A 26,035-nucleotide genomic window follows, 5' to 3' on the forward strand; every position below is an offset into this window, starting at 1 on the left:
TTATTAGTAGTATGCTCGCCACTCTCTTATCTAATCGTATTCTCCTTTAAGGCTTTGACCATAATTTATATAAATCAAGTTATTATGTCGCCACAAACTAATGTGATTTCTTTCAAAATAACGAACAAAAGAAATATTTCTGCATCTTTTCTGTCGCCAAAGACTGAAAAAAGAAAACCAAGTTATTCACGAGTCCAAATCGGTTTTCCGTTCTCGCTCACCGTGACGAAACTGACGTGAACCCATCCGGTTCCAACGTCAAAATCTGCAATGGCAACGACAAACCATGTAAGATACCATTTGTTTACATAAAAAATGTTGGCAATATCTCCATCTTCATCTCCAGTCTCATGACCATACTCGAATCTATAGATTTTATCTGTAAATCCACGCCTATCTTATCATCTGCACGCATTTCGTTGAACATTACAACCTGTTATTAGCACATTTAGAGGAGAATGATTATAGTTATCATTCTTATTAGCCCGACGTCTTGCGTACGTTACGCATAGTAATACGAAATCTCCACTCATCCACTACACACGAAGACATTATTTCCAACCTTTCAGAATTAAATCACACCACGTCACCAACATACACAACATAAAGCATTTTTCGGACAAAATGCCCTTGCCACTAATAACTATGACATATTTAAGATTGAGTTCCTTCTTAACTCAGCAGTCGTTGTCAAAAAACTTAATCCACCAAAGATCATTCCTCAATGTTATAATTGTCAGCCTTACGGTCACACCAAGAAATACTGTTACCATGACCCACGAATGTGGGGAAGATAACAACTTGGATTCTTTTACCAAGTCACGTGACTCTCCAGCCAGATGTGCCTTATGTAAGGGCAACCACACCACCAATTACAAAGGCTGCCCCGATTATAAAAATCTTAAACGTCCTATATACCTACAATTAGGAGAGAGGCTCCCATACCTACTCCTTCTCCTAAATACAATTCTACTATGATGGCAGCTGAGGAGTAGTAGTGTTCATACAGATCCTCCTCTGCTGTCGGTTTAAACGGGGGGGGAAAAAAAAAAAAAAAAAAAATTCTACCATAGACGCTTCTAGTAACAATCAGCCGTCTTATGCCCAAATAGCTTCCTCTAGTCAAAATCTTTCTCAACCTTCTTCAAGGATCGAAACTTTTTTAACCTCATTTATCATCTAATTCTCGAATATCATAAAACCCCACCTTTCCCTTCTTACTTCACTATTAAGTAAGTCACAATTATAAGCAATTCTAAATATATCTAGGTACTCGCGTAACCACAAATAACACATTGTTAACCATCTTTTCATAATCTGTATATTAATTATTTCTTATATTTTGTACGTCTATAAACTATATATTTATATTATATATGGACTTATCGTTATCGAATGTTCAAATTATAATAATAAAAAAAAATACCGCCTATTAATATTAATTATCTTTTGTGCTGTATATCTTGACTGTTTGCTATATATTCGTTATCTATCTATATCTATATCAATATTACTACTATTACTTTTATTATCATTAATATTGTTACATAATATGTATCCCTAATATTGTAATAATTTTGAGCCATAACTGAAGGCTAATACAAAAAAAAAGTACGTTAATTAACACTCACCTGTTCTAGAGATATCAGTCGATTGAAGATTTGTATTCAAATTCTTGAATATTGTTGCTATACGAGTACAAATATAACAAAATTGCATATCTATGGTAAACAAACATATCCTTGAGAATGCCTAAAAAGTTAATATTTACGATGAAATTATTTAAATGTTGCACAGCACAGTTATATAATTACCTCTAAAAAAGCCAAATGATAGTTGTACAAATTGTATAATGTGTCATCGAAAAATACTTCAATACATAATATTATGACACCTACGTAGGTTATGATCTTTGTAACTGATACCGTTTCTAATGTCAATAGTAAAACAATAAAAATATATTCACTATAACTTTTATACATATAGAATCGTTAAATTGGTTAGTTTGAGTGTATCTATTTATGACAAAAATAACACTTAATTTTACTCTTTAATGTTCAAATTCATAACTCATTAATATAACAGTCCTATAGTTAATTGAAAAAATTAATGTAAAATGTACATTCAATTAAATATTAATGTATATTTTACATTAACTCAACAATAAGTGTGAAACAACAAATAAAAATATTTTATAAAGATTAATTATAAGTTATGATTTAACGTTTGTGCCTAAAATATGCTTCTCAACATTTTGTTTTATTAGATAAAGCATTAACGTGAACATGAAAGTTAGTTTGCGTGTACAAAAATTAAATTTGGGTCTTCCATGTACGAAATAATATAGACTTGTGTTTATTATATTATAAATTACAGCAAATACGAGAGAAAGTAGATTGTGTTAGAATAGGGTGTCCAGAAATATTTGAGAAAAAATGGTTTTAGAAGAAATAAGAATAATAAAGATTAGTGTTTCTACAAAAAACAAAAGCTACTAGGAAATAAAAATATTAACTTACCTAATAATAAGAAATATAAAAAAATATATATGTAAAGATACGTTGAAATCAAAAATAGGAAATATAATTTTTGGACAAATCATATTAAATTTAATAGAATCTAAATATTTTTTTAATAATATACATAATGAATAAGAAAAACCATATTTTTATTAGAAATTGAGTAGATTATAGAAAATTATAGAAATATAATATTGTTTAAAATGTGTCTGTTTTAAAGTTTGAAATTTTCAATTTAATTAATAACTTAAGTTTTAAGTATAAAAAGGTTTTTATTCTACAATAATAATTATTTAGTATAATAATATTATTAAAATTAAATGATTCTAAGCTGGACGCTCATTAATAATTTAAATGGTGGCTATTTAAAAATGTATTTCATCATAAATTAGACTGTTATATCAAATAAATAATGTAAGCATATCACATTATGTTATGTCTTATGTATAGCATTAAATAAGCATAAAATATGTAATATATGTACACCTATATATAATATAATAAACTATTTATCATATATAGATACAAGTAGGAAGGTATTTATTAAGAAGTCATACATGTGTTTATCTTGTGATTATCTCTTTATGTATAGGTTTATAATGGTTATATAACTAAATGATTCTATAAATAAATATAGATTTATATTATGTACTTAGTGGTTAAATATAATATCGAGTAATATTTTTTTTTCAGAATGTATAGCAATTACACTGGTCCAAAAATCACTCAACATTTTAATCATAATGAAAATTAAATTTATCTAAGTTTATCAATATTAAAATATGTTAATGATTATTGTCTGAACTTTTAATTAAGAATTCTTAAAAATGAAATTACATTTTTTTTTGTCACTGAAATCGAATATTCTTTAAAGATTAGAAAATGTTATTTACATATTTACAATTTTTTTCAACTATTTGTAATCGATGGGGTTGTATTAAGTTTAGCTAATAATTTTAAACTATGAATAATGCAGTTAAAATGTTTAATAAAGAAAATATTGTTTTACTTTTATTATATTAGAATTTAAAAAAATAATCGTATGAAAACTCGTTAAAAAAAATTAAATTTCATCCGAGTGTATTCTCGTATATTTAATAGGTAAGTATTGGATATACGTATTTTATAAATAGCTGTATTACCCAGCATCACCCATGGGGATAAATTAATTCAAAATGGATAATCCACTTGTAGTGGATAGTTATAAGTAACTTTCTTTTTCGTATACATGTAATCAATTTCAAATAGAAATAATCGAATATGCAAATCATTTGAATTTAATATTCACCAATAAAGAGTAAGCCACCCTAAAATAACTGGTTCAATATATTGTCTAAATTTTCATTGGATCGTTAAAATCGATCAACTATTTTTTTGATTATAAAAGCCTCAACCATAAATGTTGACATGTATATATGAATAATAGGTGTAACTCACTGTTTATATTATAATACAACGCGTTGGAACCTTAAATAATAATTGATCAAAATTTGGATCAAATTGGTCAAAAACTCTGGATTTCCATTTGAATCATTTAAATATAACCTATATAATTATATCTGTATAAGCCGAATATTTATAATAATCTATCCGTCTATCATTTCTTTATGGCTTCAGTTGAAATAATCTTAATTGTTTTTTTTTTTTTTTTAATTGTTCTAGAATTTTTTGATTGTGTAAATATTAATTCTATGTATACTAATATTAGTCCATTTTACATTTATATCGAATAGCTTCGACAAAATGTAATACAAATATACAAGACACAACGTTACATCCAATCATATAAATATTGATTTTATTATCTGTAACCACTCTATAATGCGGTCTATAGGAATTGAAATCAGGAGCTTCTAATCTCCCTTGGAATTTTACGGAGTTGAAAATTGTATTTAATACTCCATACAGGACATAAAAATAAATGTGGATTAATAAATAACTAAATAGAGAGTAATATTGTTTTTAAAATCAATAGAAGAAAGTATACGTCATTTTTGGTTAAATTTTTTGCTTTACCTCTAATGTTCAGCCGTTTTTCAATAGATTTTAAATCATTTAAAATGTTGAGTATTTCAGTAGATTTGAAACTTTGAATTATCATAATGATTGATTTTACAATTTTTGATATAGTAGATACAACTGTTGCTTTTCGATTATTAAATTCGTGCTGAAACAACGAAATATATTTTAATACTATTATGTTTACAGCATTTAACTGCTAATCGTATAGAACACGTACTCCAATTTCAGTTTTAGATCTGTATAGCTTAACAGGATCAGGATCCAAGTATAAAATTACAATTATCCAAAATATGGTCATACAAAACTTCCAATAACTCAAAGGCTTCATCAATGTCTGTAATGGAATAAGTAATTTAGACGGTAGTAGAATCTGACATTTTTGATTGGAAGGGGTTAATTTATACTAAAATAAAATGTAGGCAAATCTAAACTATGTACATAGATTTTGATTGATTATTATTATCAATATTTCAATCATATAACAATATTTCGATTCTGTTTTTTGTTTTTGTCTCCTTGAACTCAACTCATTCATGACCTCTCAAAAGTCTCAAACGATTAAAGGTTCAACTGTGAAAAAATATGGGAATCGTTAGCAAAATATAATAGAGATCTAAACATAAAATGGAAGTTTTCCAAATTAAAATTATTAATAATGCAGTAGATCGATAATTAAAAATGATACAACATATGTCAATAATTTAGTCTACATTTAAATTTTAATATAGATAATGAAAATATTACAACGAGGGCAGTTAAAAACCTCTTCTCTCACACTCACTCACATTTTCTATTGCATCACTGGAATGTATTATAAAAAAATGTATGGGTATAATATAATTTTACTTTAACATTTGAATGTCTTGTAATTCATATGATTAATGATAGAACTTGAAAATTGTTTATAATTTGAACTTAACTTATTATAATGACTAAATTTACTGCAGGTTAGATAGTGTTTATAACATAGAAAATACAGATATAGATACAAATGAATTTTGTTTTTTCAGTCACAAAGTTTACTCAAATACATTTTTTTATTACATTACTTGTTTTTATTATTTTCTATAACTAAAATACGTCAACAATTTTTTAAAAGGTTAAAAAGGGAAAATGTCTTATTAAAAGAAAAACATTTTTTGTTTATATATGAAACTTTTGAAGCTTAAATAATACAATAAAAAATGTCAACAGAAAAGAAATATCGTTGTTAAATAAATACATTATTTGCTTTATTCTTATTCTAAAATTACGCTGTAGGTATAATGTATAAGTTGGTGAAAATTCAATACATTTGATACTTAGAATGCCACTTTCTATTATTTAAATACGATTTAGAAAACGTTCGATCTGGCTTCTCCTTATCGGAAGTATCACTAATCCACGAAGGGGTACCTCAAGGATCTGTAACAGCACCTCTACTCTTCAATCTATTCATCTCAGATCAACCTACCACCCCAACACTACAACTGGCGACTTTTTTGATGACGAGGTGCTTCTAGCGATCTATGCCGACTCTGAAATAGCCTCAAATCTCTTGCAAAATCATCTCAATCTCTTATCAACCTGGTATAAAGACTGGAGGATAAAAATCAACAAAACAAAATCCATCCACTGTACGTTCACACTAAGGCGAATAGTCTGCCCCCCTATATAACTCATCAATGTACCTCTCCCTACCGCCCAAATCTTCCGATACCTTGGTCTACATTTAGACCACAGGTTAACTTGAGCAACTCACACCCACAACAAAAGACTTGCCTAAAATAATCGCTCTCACCAATTAAGTTATCACCTTACATCTCAACACATCAACTTAAAAAAAAAACTACTATTATACAAACTCCTACTCAAACCGATCTGGACATAAGGTATCCAACTTTGGGGTGCAGCCAAAAAGTCCAACTTAAACAAAAGCCAAATCTTCCAATCAAAATGTTACCACCAAATTACTAAAGCCCCCTACAATGTATCTAACATTCAACGACACTCTACATAGAGATCTAGCCATTCCAACAGTCTAAAACGTCGCAAAAACTTTTTACAAACACACACCCTCCAAGTTCCACAGCCATCGTAATCTCTTGATTTTCGAGCTATCCACCAACGCTATTCCTGGTGACACCAAAAGGCGTCCTCGTGACCTGCACCGGCAGGTAATTCAGAATTAATTATTGACGAATGTACCGTTTTGTTAACCATTCAACAACCTATTTAATTCAACTTTTGTGCTGTCTACAAACATGTGTCATGTACACAGAGTGTTTCTGAAATGGTTGAGATAACTAGTATATGGGTACTCAGTGTGATGACCCAATGAAGATTTTTTGAATTTTTTTTTAAATCTTCAAAATCTGGGCTTATTTATCTCCTTTTTACATTATCTTAAATATGAAAATTGATACTCAAATTGAATTTTTCGCAAAATACTCATATAAATTGAGGTGTCACATCATTTTTACGCTTGCCACGCGTTTTTCAAGCTCAAATCGCCGATTAAAAAAAAATGGTATGACACGTTGATTCGTATGAGAAAACTACAAGGTAAACATTGGTGATAGTTATTTATTGTCATTTAACATACATGATTAAATTGGTGCATTATTATACATTATTTTCAACTAATAAAAATGATAAAATAATAACAAAACTAGTGTTAACAGAGTTGTAAATGATCGAATTTAAGTTAGGTATGTGTTTTAGATGTACAAGTATAAAATATGTAACTTGTATCCGCAATGTCATAAGTCATAATTTAGAGATAAGTGAAACTATTTGTTTTCCCTATTTATACTGAAATTCCAGTTTTTGGATATCGCAGTAACATAATTATTTTGACTCGATTAGATAAACATTTCATTTTATACTTATGGTAAATGGCAACAAATAACTATCATCAATGTTTACCTTGTAGTTTTCTCATACGAATCGATGTGCCACACCATTTTTGTTTTTAGTCGGCGATTCGAGCGTGAAAACGCGTGACAAGCGTAAAAATTTTGTGACACCTCGATTCGTATGAGAATTTTGCAATAAAATACAACTCTAGTATTAATTGTCACATTTAAGATAATTTTCTAAAAATAAGATAAATAAACCCAGATTTTGAAGATTGAAAAAAAATTTCAAAAAAATCTTCATTGGGTCATCACACTGAGTACCCATATACTAATTACCTCAACCATTTCAGAAACTCAGAAACACCTTGTATAATATAGTCTTCTAAACTTATTAATTTAATCAAACTATATAATTGGTAAAATTTTAATTATTGTCTAGAAAAAAAAATGTTACCTAAATAATTTAAACTCTTATGACAGATTAATTAGAAATCGAAAAACATCAACAATTGTTATCAAACGAATTCATTAATTCATATTGTTAATATATGTTTTAAATGTTGAATGATTGTTATAAATTAAAACATTTATTACTTTATTCAACTTTTAAATAAAATTAAACATTTTTAGCTTAAATAAAATAAAAAATATTCTGTTGTAAGGTGGTGCTCAAATTATCTTTGTGTTTATTTTTATTTGTTCTTCTAGAGTGTGAAATTGTACCTACTGTAAATTGTTTTATAAGACTGAGTATTGTACTATTATCGTCGTAATTTTATTATGTCTTTTCGTTTTTATACTAGCTGCACTAATGGCAACGAAGTAAAAACACCTTTCATATTTATTTTATTTCGTTCGAAACAAATTGACGTATGTTCACGCATTTTAGCTAGAGTCGCGTAGGTGTTTTTTCACCTTGTTTTCGGAACTCGATTTCCACATGGAAACATGGAACGGCAAGTTATATATGCGTGAGCAGTGTGCACCTTTACACACGGGCCGATGAAGTGCACCGGAGTGTTGAAAATACGATTTGTCCACGGGGTGCGCCGTCTAAAGTAGGAAGTTGTACATAGTGCACGCATAGTGAACGGCGACGCCGTAAATGGTTTTGACATGTTTCAACATAAAACAAAACACTATTTTTCCTCACTCATGCATCACACATGCACGCAGTACACCCATAAACTCTCGCGCACGCGTACCAGCCACCCACTGACGTGGACGTAAGGACTCGATACCTTCCATTTTGCCATATCCATTGTGTTTATCACCGGTAATGATGTGCCATTTGAAACACGTGCAACAGACTTTCCATTCACTCAGCAAACTGATTGTTTCGTGTTGGATAAAAAAATATAATATATAATAGGTTATTATTATATATACCTCGATTATGACACGTACACGTTTTTTGAGAATGTATTGTTATTGAGATTTAATTTTTTTTTAATAAATCATACCCAATCAATAATAGTTAAACAAATTCACATAACGTTCACACTTATTTTTAATGGGCGTAGATTCAAAATTCAAGTGACAGAAAATTTATATTCAGTTAATATTATGTTATTAGACACTTATAGTTTATAAAACCAATTTTAAATGATCATTTAATTCAGTGCGTTGAATGTGACTTATTTCTACAGGTTATGAAATTTTTTGGACAAACTGATCGTAATATATTATTTAGTATATAAATCACGTTTTTATTTTTGAATCCAATAATGTGAACAAAATGAAAATCTCTAGACATGAATTGTTCAAAAGTCAATACCAGCAAAATTCAACTAAACAATTCACATAAAAAAAAATATATAAAAAAATATTATACCTATAATAAACAATAATATGAAAGATGTAAATAAAGCTTTTACCTTATTTTTTTAGTACTTTCAGAAATGATTAAAATATAATTTAATATTTTTGTTTTTTGGTAACAACTAAAATTTACTAGTGTAAATTTGAATAACGTTTTAAAAAAGTTGTCAAACTTCTATTGAAAGTCGTTTAGTATGTTACAGGTAACAAATATATGTATAATTTAACATTATTAGTATTGAAATATGTTTTTATTAATAACCCATAACAGTTTGTATAATACGTTATAATCTACTTAACTAAACTCAATTAATGTTTATAAACAATAAAATATTGATTTAATGTTTAATGTTTGGGAGAAAAAAAAACACCATATTCCACTTAAAATAAAAAAAGGGTTATTGTAGAAAATCTAACATTATCCTAAAAATAATAATTATAAAAACACTTATATGATTTATAAGCTTTTTTTGTAAGTTAAATAAAAAAAGATTCATATACTGAAAACTAGTGAATTAACTACAAAAAATTTCATTCAATAATAAACTTGAAAATAAACGGTTAACAGACTAAATACAAGAAAAACTTACAAATTGTACAGAAAGAAGTGATACAAATGTCCTCATAAAATTTAAATCATTTTATTAAATTAAATCTTTATTTTTTATATTTTTTATATATTTTTTTATTAGATTTTTAAAATTACAAAACACTTTGAGAAATATACTTACTTTGTATAATTTAGCAGTATCTTTTGATGGAAACGTACCAAAAACTGATGATAATTTTAAAATCCATTCTATTCTGGTAGTCATTTTTATAAGAATGAAGGGAATAAAATACTATTCAAAGGAGGACAACAACGTATAATGCAAATATTAAAAATTCATATCACAATGGCCCTAGTAAATGAATAAAAACATTAATATTATTTTTTGAAATCAATCATGTCAGCCTGTTTTCTATTAATATTAATTGATGCGTTGATAAAAAAAAAAAAAAAAACAGTTTTTATTTTTAAGCTCATTTTGCTATAAATTTGATGTCGATATATTTTCAATCCACAAAAAAAATGTTTTGATAGTTTGTTTTTTAATAAATCATTATTTTGTTAAACCATAATACGACGCAGAAATTAAAATATAAACCTTAAAGATGGCATTTGTAAATTAAATTTATGATCCAATTACCTACGGGGTTTATACCCAACAAAAAATATTAATAATTATAATTAACTTATTATTTATTTCTCTGATTTAAAACAAAAACAATATTTTATGTTAATAATAGTTTATGACATACATTATTACCATCAAAATGTTTAATTACATTAATCTTTTGCTATTTAAAAATGTATTTGTTTCATTTCCATTGTGAATATTAGCTCATTGTATAAAAAAATAACAACAGACGTCATGTTAGTTGAAATTTCATTGTCAGTGTATTTTACCTTTTAAAGAAACCGTATATTTTGGTAACGTACCACCTTTTACTGCAAAATGTAGAAGCCTGTGAAAATTATTTTGTAGGATGATTAATAAAGGATTAACCAATGTCAGATGATTAGACGTAGGTAAACAGTTATCCGACTGGATTTGAATCAACAACTATCCTTATCATCACGACCTATTTAACCAATAAATCTGCACGTATGTAGTTTATATATATATATATACATTATACATGTTTTTAAACTAAAAATTACTAATTTATTACTAATTTTACATTATTGTTATTATACATCTACTTAAAGGGTTTTGGTGAAAATATATGGATATTATTTTTTATGATAAAGATAAATCGATATCTTGGTAACTGTATGTTCCATAGAAACATAAAATTACATTTGTCGACTGTGCAGATTTAAACAATGATATGAGTATTCTCCAATGTTGAAAAGAGGGAAAAAGCTTAATAATACAGAAGCTACACTATACAGTATAATATCCTTGAATGTGAATAACTGTATACAGGGTAAGTACAGACATGCGTGTGTGTGTGTTGGTTACAAAAAACAAAAAAGTTTTTATCAAATTTGAAATTCAGGTCAAAATTACCAAAACTAATGTAACAAATATGTAAAATTATAAAAAATAATATGTTTAATGGGGTTTAAGACAATGTAAGCCCACTGAAATTAATTAATTTGCTACTGGTAACGCCCTTGGATCAGTTAATATAATACTCATACAATTATAAGTGATATTATGATGTAAAGTCTAAAGTATTCGTTTATTTCATAATAATTTGATGAAAATCAAAAATTAATTCTCTAGCACCATGATTGAAATATTATATTAAAACTAAAATTTAAATGTTGTATTGGATGTATTCGAATAATTTATATCAAATACTTATCGAACAAGAACAATTCACCAGCTAAATGAAAACTGAATGTAATTAGCTAAAAATTAAAACAATTATGTTTTTATTATTTGTTTTATTTTGTATTTAACTGAATCACGCATATGCATGAATAAAAAATATTACATATTTTGTTTTCCGGGGAGTATATTTCTTGGTCATTGAACAAAAAGTTGAAATGAAATGAATATTTTAAATATTTATTTATTTTTATAGGTATATCAAGTACCACACACTTTAAAATATTATATTCTTTGTAAATATTTATTCAAATAAAATTTGTTAGTGAAAAAAATTGGACTATATTTTAATATTACATATTAAATTACATATTAAGACTCTGTATATAAATAGTTCAAACTGCCTTCTAAAGCTTCTCATTGAAAATTGTAATAAACAAAAACTAAAATATTCTTTCTAAATACCAAAAATAACCTTGAAAGGGTTTACTATCTTGAATTTTCAATAAACATTTGTCTGGGGAGAAGAGAGTTAAATTTGTTTAATTATGATAGGTATATGTTTGATATATTTGACTTATTAGTAAATATAAAATCTATAATCAATCATATATTATCGGACAAAAAACCCTTCATTTCAAATTGATTGATAATTAATGCAATATATTAATATATATTATATAAAATACTTATATTATTCACGTACAATAAAAAACAACGAATAAAAAATACGAGTTTCAAATTTCGTGTGAAGTTAAGTATTATGTTTAAAATTATTTCATTTTTAGTGTTAAAAGTCATGCGGAATTTTGATATAACGATGAATATAATATGAATTCTTTAATAATAATTTTATATTGTATTCTTTTTAAACCTAATGATCAAATAGCGTGTTTATTTACACTAACCATCATAATAAACATACAATTCACTAGGATCCATGGTAACAATTACTTACAAAATTCTAGAACTCGTTATTTAAATTACACACTACCTATATTTATTTCTGTTATGAATCAATTAACAATTATTGACCATACCAAATTTTTAATTTAAATTATATTTCGCACAAATGCACTAAGTTTTGTACGTTACTAGGACTATGATTACATTTAACTATTCGACGATACTGTTTAATTTATTTGAGGCGTTTTTCTTGTAAAATTTGTATGCATTTAAGTACTTTCAAAATATTCAAATACAATTTACGAAAATTATAATCTTTTACAGGATTAGTTTTAGATTTAAAAATATTTACGAAACGAAATATAATAATTAGATCTGGTCTTTAGGCAGTAGCCAGCGAGACCTCTTCCTCGGGCCTCATGCATTTCTATGAAACTTTGGGCCTCGCATTATATAAAATTAATTATATTCTGTGACCTCACTAAAATAAATTTCTCCCTGGTCTTGCTACACCTTAAGCCCATCTCTTAAAATAACTTGATTTTATACTTTCTCGTATTAGGAACTTCACATTATTATACTGATATATTTTAATAAATAAAATATTCCATAACGTTTTCAATCATCTAAAATACGTAATTTACTTATGTACGTATTGTTTAAGAATATCCAACCAAACAGACTGTCGATCACATTTTTCAAACACATGGTAGCTGCTTACAACAAAATGTAAGCAAGTATAAAGTTGATATGCTTACAATTTTATACATTACACATAATAACATATTACGATTCAATAACAACCCCTTACATAATATTTAGCTGCTAATAATAGTTACATATGGGTAGTTCAATCTGGTTTCTTATGTCAGTATTTCACCACCTTCATCCACTTAAGTCAAAGGATATTGGTAAATACCTAAATGTGAATATTATTAAGTTCACCATTTCTCATTTGTATGGATGTATTATAGATATTTTTGTTTACAGATACTGAATGATGTATCTAAATATTATTAACACTATTATATCGTAATTTATGAAAATAATAATTATTATTAATAATGAAAAGCGAAAATATTGTTTCTAATCCTCTAGATTACTTATTTTAATTTAAATATCTTAAAATTAATATTTTTGTCAATATACTTTTTGATACGATTCACCCAAAAGAATGCATTGCTTACCACCATAAAATGTAAACAATGTTTAGTATTTTCAGATTAAAAATTAATTTCGAGTGCTAGCGAACTCAATTCTGGTAAGTGATAGTTTGTGATATTATTAGTGAAAAGTGAAAATAAAATAAGTATTAGGTAATGCTATGTATCTTTGGTTCATTTAAATTAAATTTATTGATAAATATATATTTAGATATATAATTACAATTTATTATATTATGTATTTACATTGATAATGTAATATTTAATAATATAATAATATAATAATATAATATAATTTTATAATAATAAATTATTTATTTTTTAATAATAATATAATTTTATATAATACAATATTTCTTTTAATATGATATTAAATATAATATAATATTTCCAACATTTAATTTCTTAACCCAATAACAATAGATATTTTTATATTATATTAGAATGGAGTAAAAATTAATTTAAATCTAAGATAGTAAAATTAAATGTTTAAATTGCAAGAAACAAGAGCTCATAACAAAAAATAAACTGTACGGATTTATTTTATTGTAATTAAATTTATTCTGCAATAAAATCATTGTACAACAAAAATGTGTTTGAGCGAAGAACACAAATATATCTCATTTAATAACGATTACAACAAGTCTGCAAAATCAATTTTATTGAAAACTGAACTTGCATAAACATTCCCATTTTTCCATAAATTTACAAAATAACTGAACATTTTTTCAACATTCGACCCTCCCCTCCTCAAGTTACCAACTAAAAATTCACTGGCAGATTCTACTATAATTTTTTGTTTATGTTGGACTTATTATACTGTAAATACCAAAAAGTGTCACCATACAATAAAAATAAAAATATTCCTCTCCCGTCTCCTCGATCAGAATTTAAAACCCGGTATAATATGATTTAAATTGAATTATGGATATTTTTAAAAAAAATGTGTTCGTAGACGATACACATAATTTAATAATAATATTAAATTGTAATGGATTATTTTCCCTAAGGTCGGTTGCATGAACTTATTAAGTCTTATTATAATACCCGTTTCCAATAGTTTTGTGTAAAATATTGCACTAATGTACAGGTATACTTTGCTATTGGGGTTTTCTATCAAAATCAACTACATCTAGTTGAACACATTTATCAACCTTTCTTTCAGCTTTCAGGTAATTCGTGGCACGTAAGTCGGATGTCGTTATTTTTCCTTTTTAACTTTTCGTTTTAATAAATATATTAAAACATTTTTCCTTGCACACACCTTGTATGAAAACACGCAACTTTGCGTGGTACAAAAAAATGCTCGTCACATTTTATGTATTGTACAATAAATTAAATGAGAATCAATTTGAACGTACGTAGACGTACGTAATCGCATGACACATCATTATTGTAATCTAAACGATGCAAAAACCATAATGTATGGATAAAAATACAATACATGTGTATATTATACTTGTTTATTTTTGAGGAAAAAAACATTAAAATGTATTTTAGCAGGATGTTAGTATAAATATTTTGATAACGAATAACATATGCCATAATTCATATATTATTTTCATAACAATACATGAAACAGTTTGTTGTATAATACAAGCTGTGAGGCTATACCTACAGCTACTTTACAGGCTTAAAGTGTATTATTGTTATTATGTTCAACGTGTATATTCATCATAATATACAGTGGTTTTTTTTTTATCAAAATAATTATTTTCTCTGTAAATATGTTATTGAAGAACACTTTTTTAAACATAATTTTGAAAAAAAATGTATAATTTATTGATATAACCTTTAACCTTTCTTCTTCAGATTATTAAACATAGATTCAAGTAGGATTAGAGTAATACAAGAGGTGGGTTGAATGTCATTATAACTTATTATTATATAGTACCAAAATACCTGGCAATTGGACGAAGACAAAATTATAATCTTACCCTATATTGCAAGTGGAAATCTTAAGGGAGCAATATGTGCTTAGCATTTATAATATTAATAATAACAGTGTAATAAGCATCTATCATAATGATAGGCTATTTCAATTGTTTTCAAAATGTGTTATTAAATATTTTCTGTTACGCCAGCTAATATTTACTAAAAATAATATACAAAAAGAGTGATTCTTTATGAAGTATAAGTGCACGTGATTATTAAACTTTCGAAAGTCAATACTATTTTTAAAAGATTTAAATTACACGCAGTTTTAATATTTTAAACCACTCTTATTTTATCATCCTTAACCCATCTATCCACTCTTAAATTTTAAACCATAATTTACTAAGCATGTTTAATTTCATAGACTGCATAGTCCATAGCAAAATACTTGGCTAAACATAAAATGTCCATCATTCAGCTAGAAATTATTATAGAATCTAAACTTTAAATGAGTCAATTTAATGAAAAATTTGCTCACGGCAATAATAAAAAATAAAAATGATCTTCTGGAAATACCATATCTGGACTTACCCTGACAATCGGCACGGCAGGCATGGACGCCGTACGTCCACGATCCGTGATCGTCGTAGATCTCCGGTTGCCGAACGCTGACGACCGTTGTAGACTCCTCCTGGGTGAGCTCCCCGAAGGTCTGGCGCGAAGCGACCTGTTGGCACTGATGCCGCCACCTTGTCTGGTAGCGGTCGGTGGTCGAATGGACGAGGCTGTTGATGACAACCGTGACGGCGACGGTCTTCGGAATTGGTGTTCTAAGATGCGTTTTTCCTCCAATACGGCTTCCGGTGGCGGCTCGTCATCTGGCCGGTAATCGCCCCCATAAAATGGCATCGATGCGGACGTTGGCCTGTTTAAAAAACAAACGAATATAGTTATTTGATTTAGTATCGATAACATTCCTAAATAAATAATTACAACTCCCGTTGGCCAATAATAAATGAGAATAATATGATTGATTTGAAATCGTTTCAATAATATTCCAGACATTTTTTTAGATGCTTATATTCAGTAAATCGATATCTAAGTGTAAAAAAACCATATACGTTAGATTTAGACAAATACTATTAAAAGCCTTGCCATTTTATAACATCCATTGTTTTTAATGGTTTTTAAACATATTGATTTTTTTTTTTAAACAATGATTTTTCAATAGAAAATTAGGTATAAAACATATTATCACTTCATACAAGAAAGAAAAAAACATTTCTTGTCTGTTTTAAATAGCCTCATAAAGTCATAAGTTATAAGCAACTGGCGGATTTCCAAATTCAAAGTTCAATTATCTTTACTGTTCATACTAGGTACTCCTATTAAACTATTAAATTTTTTTATAAAAATTTTATTAATTCCAGAATTTAGGGAATCTAAAATCCTTAACATTATTACCTATTAACTTATTTTTATACCCGATTATCGATCACCGATTATTGTGACGATATTCAGTTAACATTAAACGTTATAATAACATAATGTTTTAACTAGGTAATAAACGACTTTCGATATTTATAAATACCAAGTTGAAAATTAAATTTTAAAAAATTAAAAGAAACTTTACATTTTTACTCTCGGCTTGATAATTCATAAGACGTTATTATTTTTTTTAATCAACAAATTTTAATTAACTGTTTTAACCGTGAAAAATGATATATTTCAAGAGTTCTACTTGAGTAAAAAATTTTAATCAAAAATATTCTTGGTTTGAGGCTGTTGTATGAGAATGTATTAGAAATTTAAGTGAAGTGTGATAGGAATTCAGATTAAACATTCTAGCATGTATCGTAATAAAACCTCACGGACATGAAACGTGCACATTTTAAGCTACTTTTTTGAAATATGATTTTCAAAAACCATGTCTAAAACGTTATTGATGAACGATATTGAGGTTATAAACATACGATTCGTTCAACATAAATAACAATAAAATTTAATAATAATAATAAATTTTAGTCGGTATACTTTTGTCTTACCTACGTTTAATATAGGTTAAGTAAATGTCAGTTAGTTCGGATAAGACTATTGACATTTTGTTCAAGTTGACTGATAACTTACTAAGAGCGAATGGTATATCTTACGGCATTCCCGTGGTTAAAATGTGTAATTTAATAATAGTTTCCTACATCAATTTAAGCAAAGTTTGAAACCATCTTGTTTGTACTTTCATTAGGTAGTGTACAATATACATGCAAAATTTTTGTCCGAGAATACAAAGACGTACCCTAAAAATTGTGGTTAATTTTATCAAATATTATGTTTCATTAATATATTAGGATATTTAAATCAAAACATTGACATTCGGTGAACAAGTTTAATTATTAGATACGTACCTACATTTAAGAAGTAATTTAACTTTAATATGTTTGTCAACCCGAAAAGACCTCTGTATGAATTTTCATAACATTATTCTTTTTTATTTGATCATCAAATTTTGATGATAAGAATAAATACAGGGTGTCCCGTGAGGATTTACCCATCGCGATATGCCGATATCTCCCGAAATAATGGCGATATCGAAATTCTGGTTTTGTAATACGACTCACAGGGATAAGAACTACAATTATTTCATATTTTAATGTTTTGGTAATAAAGTTAAAAAATATATTTTTTTATTTAAATATTTCAAATTAAGGATTGCTATTTTGTTGAGTTTATTTTTTTGGAAATATTGACGTGTCAAAATTTTATTTTCATTAATTTCCTAGTTTTTAATATTTTTTCTAGTTTTGAAGAAATAAAATATGATTATAATTAATTTATAACTATTAGGAACACGGAAAGTATTTGGCCGGCCGTATGGTAATGCGCGTGGCGCGGCGGGTTACATGTTTAATAACATTGCCGTGTTAAATAATTCGCAATTTTTCTCGAAACTAAAAAAAATATTAAAAATCAGGAAATTAATGAAAATAAAATTTTGTATTATTATGAATACCATTTATTTCTTATTTGGGGAAAAAAATGTTTGTCTGTATAAATTATATACTCGTATGTATACTCAAATGAGTTGACTGATTGACTGATTTTATTTACTTAAATTGTTTACATATTTTATTACTATCATAGTGAGTAAAACTATTGCATACAATTTTTTTTACAAATTTACATTATTTTTTAGTTTGCACCGACAAAGACGGACGAGTTAGCTAGTTTATCTGCTCCAAAATATTTGTTTGGGTTTTATCTTTGATTATTTATATTTTATAATATATATTAACTGAAAGTTAAATATTTTATTTTATTTTATTAAAATACATAATTATATTTCACTAAAAATTCACTAAATTTATAATGATATTTTATTTGAGTGAAAAAATTATTTATATGACTTGTAATTATTGTACAAACTGAAAAATAATATAATAATTTTCCTAGTTTCTAAATTTTTTTTTAAAATTATATTATTTTATGATATAATTGAGTTTACGATGCTCTAAGACTCAAAACGAAGCGATAATTATATCGGGTTTATAATGATGTTGTGTTATAATTTATTAATTTGTTCGTCAATAGGAAGTCATCTACAACGTTTCGACTTTTCATGGTGATTTTTAATTTTTGAATAATGATCCAAAATGGTTTTGGTTCAAAATTAATAACTTTTTATACTTCTGTCAATTCTAGTCAAAAACTAAATTACAAAAAAATGTCATGCTACATTTATGACAAAATCAATTTTGTTTTAATCAAATAATCACAGATTCTTGAAATTTTCAATAAATGTATTTATTAGCATATTTCAGACAGAATATAATTAAATATTATTTTGACACCTTTGGATTTATATATACTACTAGCTAAACCAGTGCACTTCATATCCCGTTTGAAAACCTTCCTCTTAAATGTCTTAAACTGTGTGTTAAATTCGTTAATTGTGATCATGCTAGCAGTATATTTTTTTTTAAATGTATAGATAATCTTACACTGATAATTAATTTATTAATTTAGTTTATTATTATGTAATTTCATTCATTTTATCGAGAAAACTCTTACAATTCAAGTATTCAATTGAATGGATTTTATTGAAATGTATTTGGATGCACAATATTTTTCATTCTTCCTTCTGGTGCTAACACAAATAATTCAGAAGGTTTTCCAACGCGTGAGCATGCCAAATACAGCAATGTTAGAAGCATGGATTTTCCAAATTCAGTCCACACACTAGTAGCGATTGTCCTTGTGCTTCGTTGATGGTCATTGCAAAGGCGAGTCGTACCGGAAATTGCAAACGTTTGAATTCAGAAGGCATATCTGATGGAATCATCGGGATGGGTGGCAACAGTACATCTTCCCCCTTTAACTTTTCGTTTAAAATTATAGCTTTGATAATGTTTTTTTATCAAATTTTTCACTGAAAGCCTGGTACCGTTGCAGAGTCGTGTTGGATTGATGTTTCGTTAAAGAATGATGGGCACGCCAAATGTCAATGTTAGAACGTGCGGTCGTGGCATGCCTGGCAAATCAAGTGAATTTAAGAATTCAGTTAGATAATTGACAACTTCGTTTTGATTAATTACGGTATCGATAGACTGGTACGTTATCGCGTGTCGTCTAGAATTTAGTTTAGAATGGTGTTATTGATATTTACACCAATATAGCCCGTGCAATAAGCCGCTGACTAATTCCGTAATTTTGTGGTAGATTTGGGAAAACATTGTCAATTATCTCATTGGTTGTAGCTGTTATTTTACAGAAATTAGTTTGGAATGTTATGCATTGTGTTGATTCATCGATTGCTAATTTATTATTCCCCTTTTCTAACAATTTTTATGCGAAATCAACTAATGCATCATTTTGTAGATGTACACATATATTTCATATCGGTTTCCAATCTTGCATCTCGCTGCTCAGTTGTTTTTCTGAAGTTCATATTGCCATTTTCTTTCGTGCTTGAAGCGTAGAACTACCAATTGACCTTTTTTAGGGAGGCATACCTACATAGAAATGGCGTTGTTATAACAAAAAAAAAATATATATATATATATATATATAATATATAAACATGTAATACCAATAAATAAATAATAAAAAAATTAAGGATGGTGATTTCTTTCACACTAAGAAATGTTGAAAGAAATGCACATTGTGGCAGTGTGCCTAAAAAAATTAAAAAAAGTTTATACTAAATCCACATGAAATTTTTACAGTGTCTAATTAAAAAAATTTGATTAGTTATGAAGTATTACAATTTCATGGATTCATCCCTCTGATAAAGGTATTATTATTTTTCTTGATATTAAAAGCTGAAAATCGAAAAATTTTACACGAGACTTATCAAAAGTATTCCCTTAATGATTAAAATAAATTGAAAATATTTATATAATATGCTCAATTGCCATAATTATTAGTGAAGAACACAAAAATAACCACTTTAGTAATTTAATTTTATAATATACCATATGCCTATGAAATGCAATTTTTTCAAAAACAATGAATGCATCCTACTGAACTTATTATTATGACAAAAATAAAATACATAAAATATTGATATAGACCGTCTCCGTTTAGAGTCGATTTTTATTTAGTACAATGATTCGTATCATTGAATTCAAATTGAACACATACATTACAGCCATTTCTCCATTAACGTAACACTAAATATACTATACATCAGTTCTACAGTTATTCTTTTGTATTTTGTAAATACATTTTTAGATAGCATAGTATCTACCTATAACAAGATAAATCACCAAATGTGTGATGTGTCATTACCAACACTTTATAAATCAATTATTTTATCAATGTATAATGTTTATACATTGTAATATGATTACGTTTAAATAATATTTGAAAACTTTTTCCAATAGCTATCATTCGGTTTTAAAATATTTAAAATATTTATTTATATTTTACGTTAAAACTTCATTCAAAGTTATTAGAATAAAATGTATAACTAATTTATTGTTTTAAAATAAATGTAATAATATTATATAATATGATGATAAAATAAATAATAATATAATATAATATGATGATAAAATAAATAATAATATAATAATTATTCTATTTTTTTGTACTTATTTTTTTAAATATAATAAATCGGTTTAATGCGTGAAAGTATTATGTACCATTCTAATAGGTATATATTTAATTATTTACAAAAAATGATAAAGAACTCAAATATGCATTTAATTACCTTAGTACCGAACTAAATGTGCAACTTGTAAATATTTTACCTTGTTCTCAGCTGTCAACTGTTAATGATGTATATACAAGAAAGTTGTACATTTCTGCACAGTTCTTCTTTGGGTGTTTATTCAAATACAATTTAAATCAAAAGCGCTTTAAAAGCATTTTATTAATGTATTTTCATGGAATTTTATACTCTCGTAAAATAATTAAGAATGAAATAATACATTTTTAATTATTTTTAAGTGAGAAACAAAAGTTATTTTGCTATTTTATAAACAGCGAGATGTAATATTGTTAAATAGTATTTTATTTAAATCTTTTAAAATACAAAATAAGTATTAATATAATTTTTTATAAACCAAATTATTATCAAAGATTTAAAGTTATTAAACATAAATATGTCAGTTTTTAAAATGAAATGTTATTTATGAAAAACAATTTTTAATGGACATCATAGATAATTAGTTACTTTGAGTTTTCTTATTTGCTTTTAAAACATTTTAGATAATACGAATCCAATAATAGAGTTTCTATAGTATACTTACTCATGTAACAAGTATTCTTATAAGAAAAATGTGCATATCTTATTCTGTTACAACAAGTACATTGATTAAACTTATAACATAATTGAACAGAGATAAAAAGTAAATGTAGAGGGTAATTCATTTAAATTGGCATCACAATTTAAATTTTTAAATTAGGTATATTATTAACCATTACCCCTAATTAAGTTTTAATATTATCGAAATTAAAAAATAGGAGAAACAAATTGAATAAAACTGCAATGGGATGGCAATTCATTGTTTATTTATTTTTTTTTTATTGAGATAATATGTTTTCCTTAAAATATTTGATTAGTGTGTACCAACTTGTCCTATTATAATAAAGTGCTTTGTTTACAAAATAATGGTAAAAAGCGGTGAAAAGTAATATATCTCAGGTAAATAGGTACTAAATATGTAAATAAATTATAAATTATAAACTTCTCATCTGTTTTGAACTTTAGACATTTAATTTAAATAATTTTGGAGAACTATATTGTTTTGTACATTAAATTAAAAATAAATTATAATATATTTCAATAATTAAATATAAACATAGTTCTTGCTTAACATGGATATATAACTATGGTTCCAATTTTAATTATTTTGTCGAATTAATTCTTAAAATACGATTTAAAATTCAATTATTTAATTGGTAGAAATAGTTGTAACTTGTTAAATGTTTTTTCATATAGAATTCTATCCTTTAAATAATTCATACAATTTATTCATACTTGTTTATTTTATTGACCTTAAAAGGTCAGTTCTAAATTTTAAAAATCAAAAAACATGAAACATTCACTCTCGAAAACTTAATTCCAAACAATTCATAAAACGTAACCAACACATAAATGGAAACATAATATTATGGTAAATTAAACAAAGATATATTCTCTAAAATTATATTTCTTATTTCTGAGACTTAAAATGAAACTTAAAAAGAATGACTTCTTTGAATATGTATATATATGTATGTATTTGCAACAAGATACCTTACTATAACACTCTTTTGTACAATAAAATTTTTGTTTAAGATTCTTAAGATCTAATATTATTTTATCCTTTTTAATCTTATAATGTATCTCGAATTTTATTATACCTTAGATAAATTAAAAATATTATTAAATAATATATATTGTTATTTTTTTTATTTCCTCTGGATAAGAACATTGATACAAATGTAAACTCCTTTAAAGAGCTATTATTACTTTTAGGGATAATATTATATGAGTATTGAGTATTATTATTATTTTTATTATAAACTATTGTTAATATTCACTATTTTATTTTTGTGAACATACAAACAAATAATATAGTAATAACATATTAGGAGTAATATATATGTAAGAGTATAAAATATATTTTCTATTTGATAATATTCGTATTCGACTTGAATACAATCTATCAAAAAAGATTCTTAATGCAAAAACTTAATCTATTTCTCCAATCTATGAACAGTGCAAAAGGTTTAAAATAATTATTCGTATATGTACCAATGTACCAGAAAATATAAAACAAGTTTTTTTATTTTTAATAGCAATATCACTATTATATTTTTACTGTAATTTTACTATTAGTTTAGTTTTTATATGAGATTTTTTTTTTTTAAATAATTATAAGCAATTCTTAAAAAAGCGGGAAAGTGGATGTCGCTCTGCTGTACAGTAGGTTACAAGTGGGTTACTGTAATGAATGAAATTAAATTTGAATCCAATGATATTATATCATTGTATACGAAAAACGATTCTGAGCGAAGACGATTTATCTGTCTAGGATATATTATAGATTATTGAAAATTTTCAAATCTTAGATTTAAAAAGAAAATTTTTTTTGAATTTCTAGCTTAAAATAATTTGACAATATTCCTGATTTTCGTGATTTTTACGTATCTTGTCAAAATTAAAATTTGAATGATAGTAAAAAAAAATTGTGACTATGTATTTCTTTTTCAACTGCTATTATAAAAATATGTTAGACGCCTTGTATTAAATTTTAAAATCTCAGATATAAAAGGAACATTTTTTATGAATTTCTAGCATAAAATAATTTGAAAATTGTCGTAATTTTTACGTATTTAGTCAAAATTTGAACTTTAAATGCTTATAAACAAAAATTGTGACTATGTATTTCTTTTATATTTCAACTGCTATTGTAACAATATGTTTAGAGCCTTGTATTAAATTTTCAAGCTTTTCTACCTAACAAATACATTTTTATCGATATTAATTTAAAAAAAACTAATAATGATCGAAAATTGCAAATACCTATGAATAGTTCAACTTAATTCAAAAATTTTTGAAAATTACATGGTGGATAGAATATACTCATATAAACATTCGGTGACAATTTCATGTATCTATGGTCATTTGTTTTAAAGTTACATCAAAAACCAAAATCGATTTTCTCGAAAACTGATTGTGAGTAAAATTTCCCGTTTTTCCCTTAATTTTTAGTTTGTTTTTCTCGATTATTTATAAAAGTGTAAAGAATTTTTTACTTTTGACCCCCCGAAGTACCAACTAGATTCACTTTCTGATCGAATAAGGTACTGAAGTCAAAAATCGAAGCACTTTTACTGTCCCAAAACGTGATGACAGACACAAAAAAAAAACACACATCATGGTAAAATCAATACATTCATCGCTCCGCTCAGAATCTAAAATAACAATTATTTATTATTATTAAATATGGAACACTACACTCAATTTTAAACACTTTTTTGTATAACTCAAAAAATTAAAGGTTAGGTTAGATTCTTTACATGAGTTTGTTCGCCTCGAAACCTTAAGTGAAAATACTAATTCAATTAACCATATGTGAAAAATTGTAATTTCAACCCAAAAATCTTTTTTTGGTTGTTATTGGAGCGTGCGACCGAAAAGGTTAAACAAGTAATATCACTGCGACAACATTTATTATAATATTTTATAACAGCACATATCTCTACTACTTGTAGTCCAAATTCAAATATGACATGACAATCCATGAGTTGTAAACTCAACAATAAATACACATACCTGTAAAATGTCATCATCGATGAGAATATATAGCAAAAAATTAAACGAAAACACGCGCACAAGTATATCGTACACTACGGTTCACAACGACACGAACGAATGAAATTCAATACGTAAACATATTATGCATAACTGATCGCAGTTCTTGGTCGTTCGCAACGGATATGTCCACGAGGTGTGAGATGGAACGCAAACCGCTCGGCCCGCAGAGCAAACGGTACTGCTGGCCTCGTGCGCTATCGCGTCAGCTTCTGTTTGGACGCTGTCGACAGTAAAGGAGTGCGTGGCGCGCCCGTGGTGAAGCTATTCGACGGTGTTTATGAGGTGAAAGGGTGGGGTTGAAGGTAAAAGTCGTATGGCAACAATGATCACCGGAACAGGCTGCAATGGCGAAGCCTGTTTGGGATTGTTTTTCGAGGGAAGGTGGATCGCGACTACATGAGTTTTGAAAACAGTAGATGAAAAACTGAAAATATTTTTATCATGATAAAATACGTACGAAAAATGTATTCTATCTATCTATGTATTTAAGTCAAAACACTTATAAATATTGAACATTTCATCATACTTTCAACGGTCTTCAAGTTCGATAGACCTAAATATAATATTTATAATTTCATCAAGTGTTATTTCCTCCTCTACATATATAGAAAATATTGAGCCATTATGAAGTCAATATATTTAACGGACTGTCCGTTGATACGATGTGGTAGTAAATTTTGTGTGGTAATTAATGACTTCAAAACAGACAGTACATAACGTTTTCACTATTATTTATTAGTCTTGTAATGATATTATACAA

General features: G+C 26.6%; 1 protein-coding gene across 1 annotated transcript in view; it reads right to left on the bottom strand.

The window, feature by feature from the left end:
- The window catches only part of LOC107168530 (uncharacterized), a 109,854-nt gene extending 84,393 nt beyond the window's left edge, over nt 1-25,461 (bottom strand). Inside the window, exons 1-2 of the mRNA XM_089218610.1 lie at nt 25,234-25,461; nt 16,062-16,395 (exon numbers count right to left, since the gene is read on the bottom strand). Of these exons, the coding sequence (XP_089074736.1) occupies nt 16,062-16,395; nt 25,234-25,250 (351 nt within the window). The 5' untranslated portion in view covers nt 25,251-25,461. The remainder of the gene's footprint in view (nt 1-16,061; nt 16,396-25,233) is intronic.
- Between the last annotated feature and the right edge of the window lie 574 nt (nt 25,462-26,035).

Source organism: Diuraphis noxia, unplaced genomic scaffold, assembly GCF_037042655.1.
Source record: "Diuraphis noxia isolate RWA-SAM2 unplaced genomic scaffold, SU_Dnox_SAM2 contig0002, whole genome shotgun sequence".
Taxonomy (NCBI): Eukaryota; Metazoa; Arthropoda; class Insecta; order Hemiptera; family Aphididae; genus Diuraphis; species Diuraphis noxia.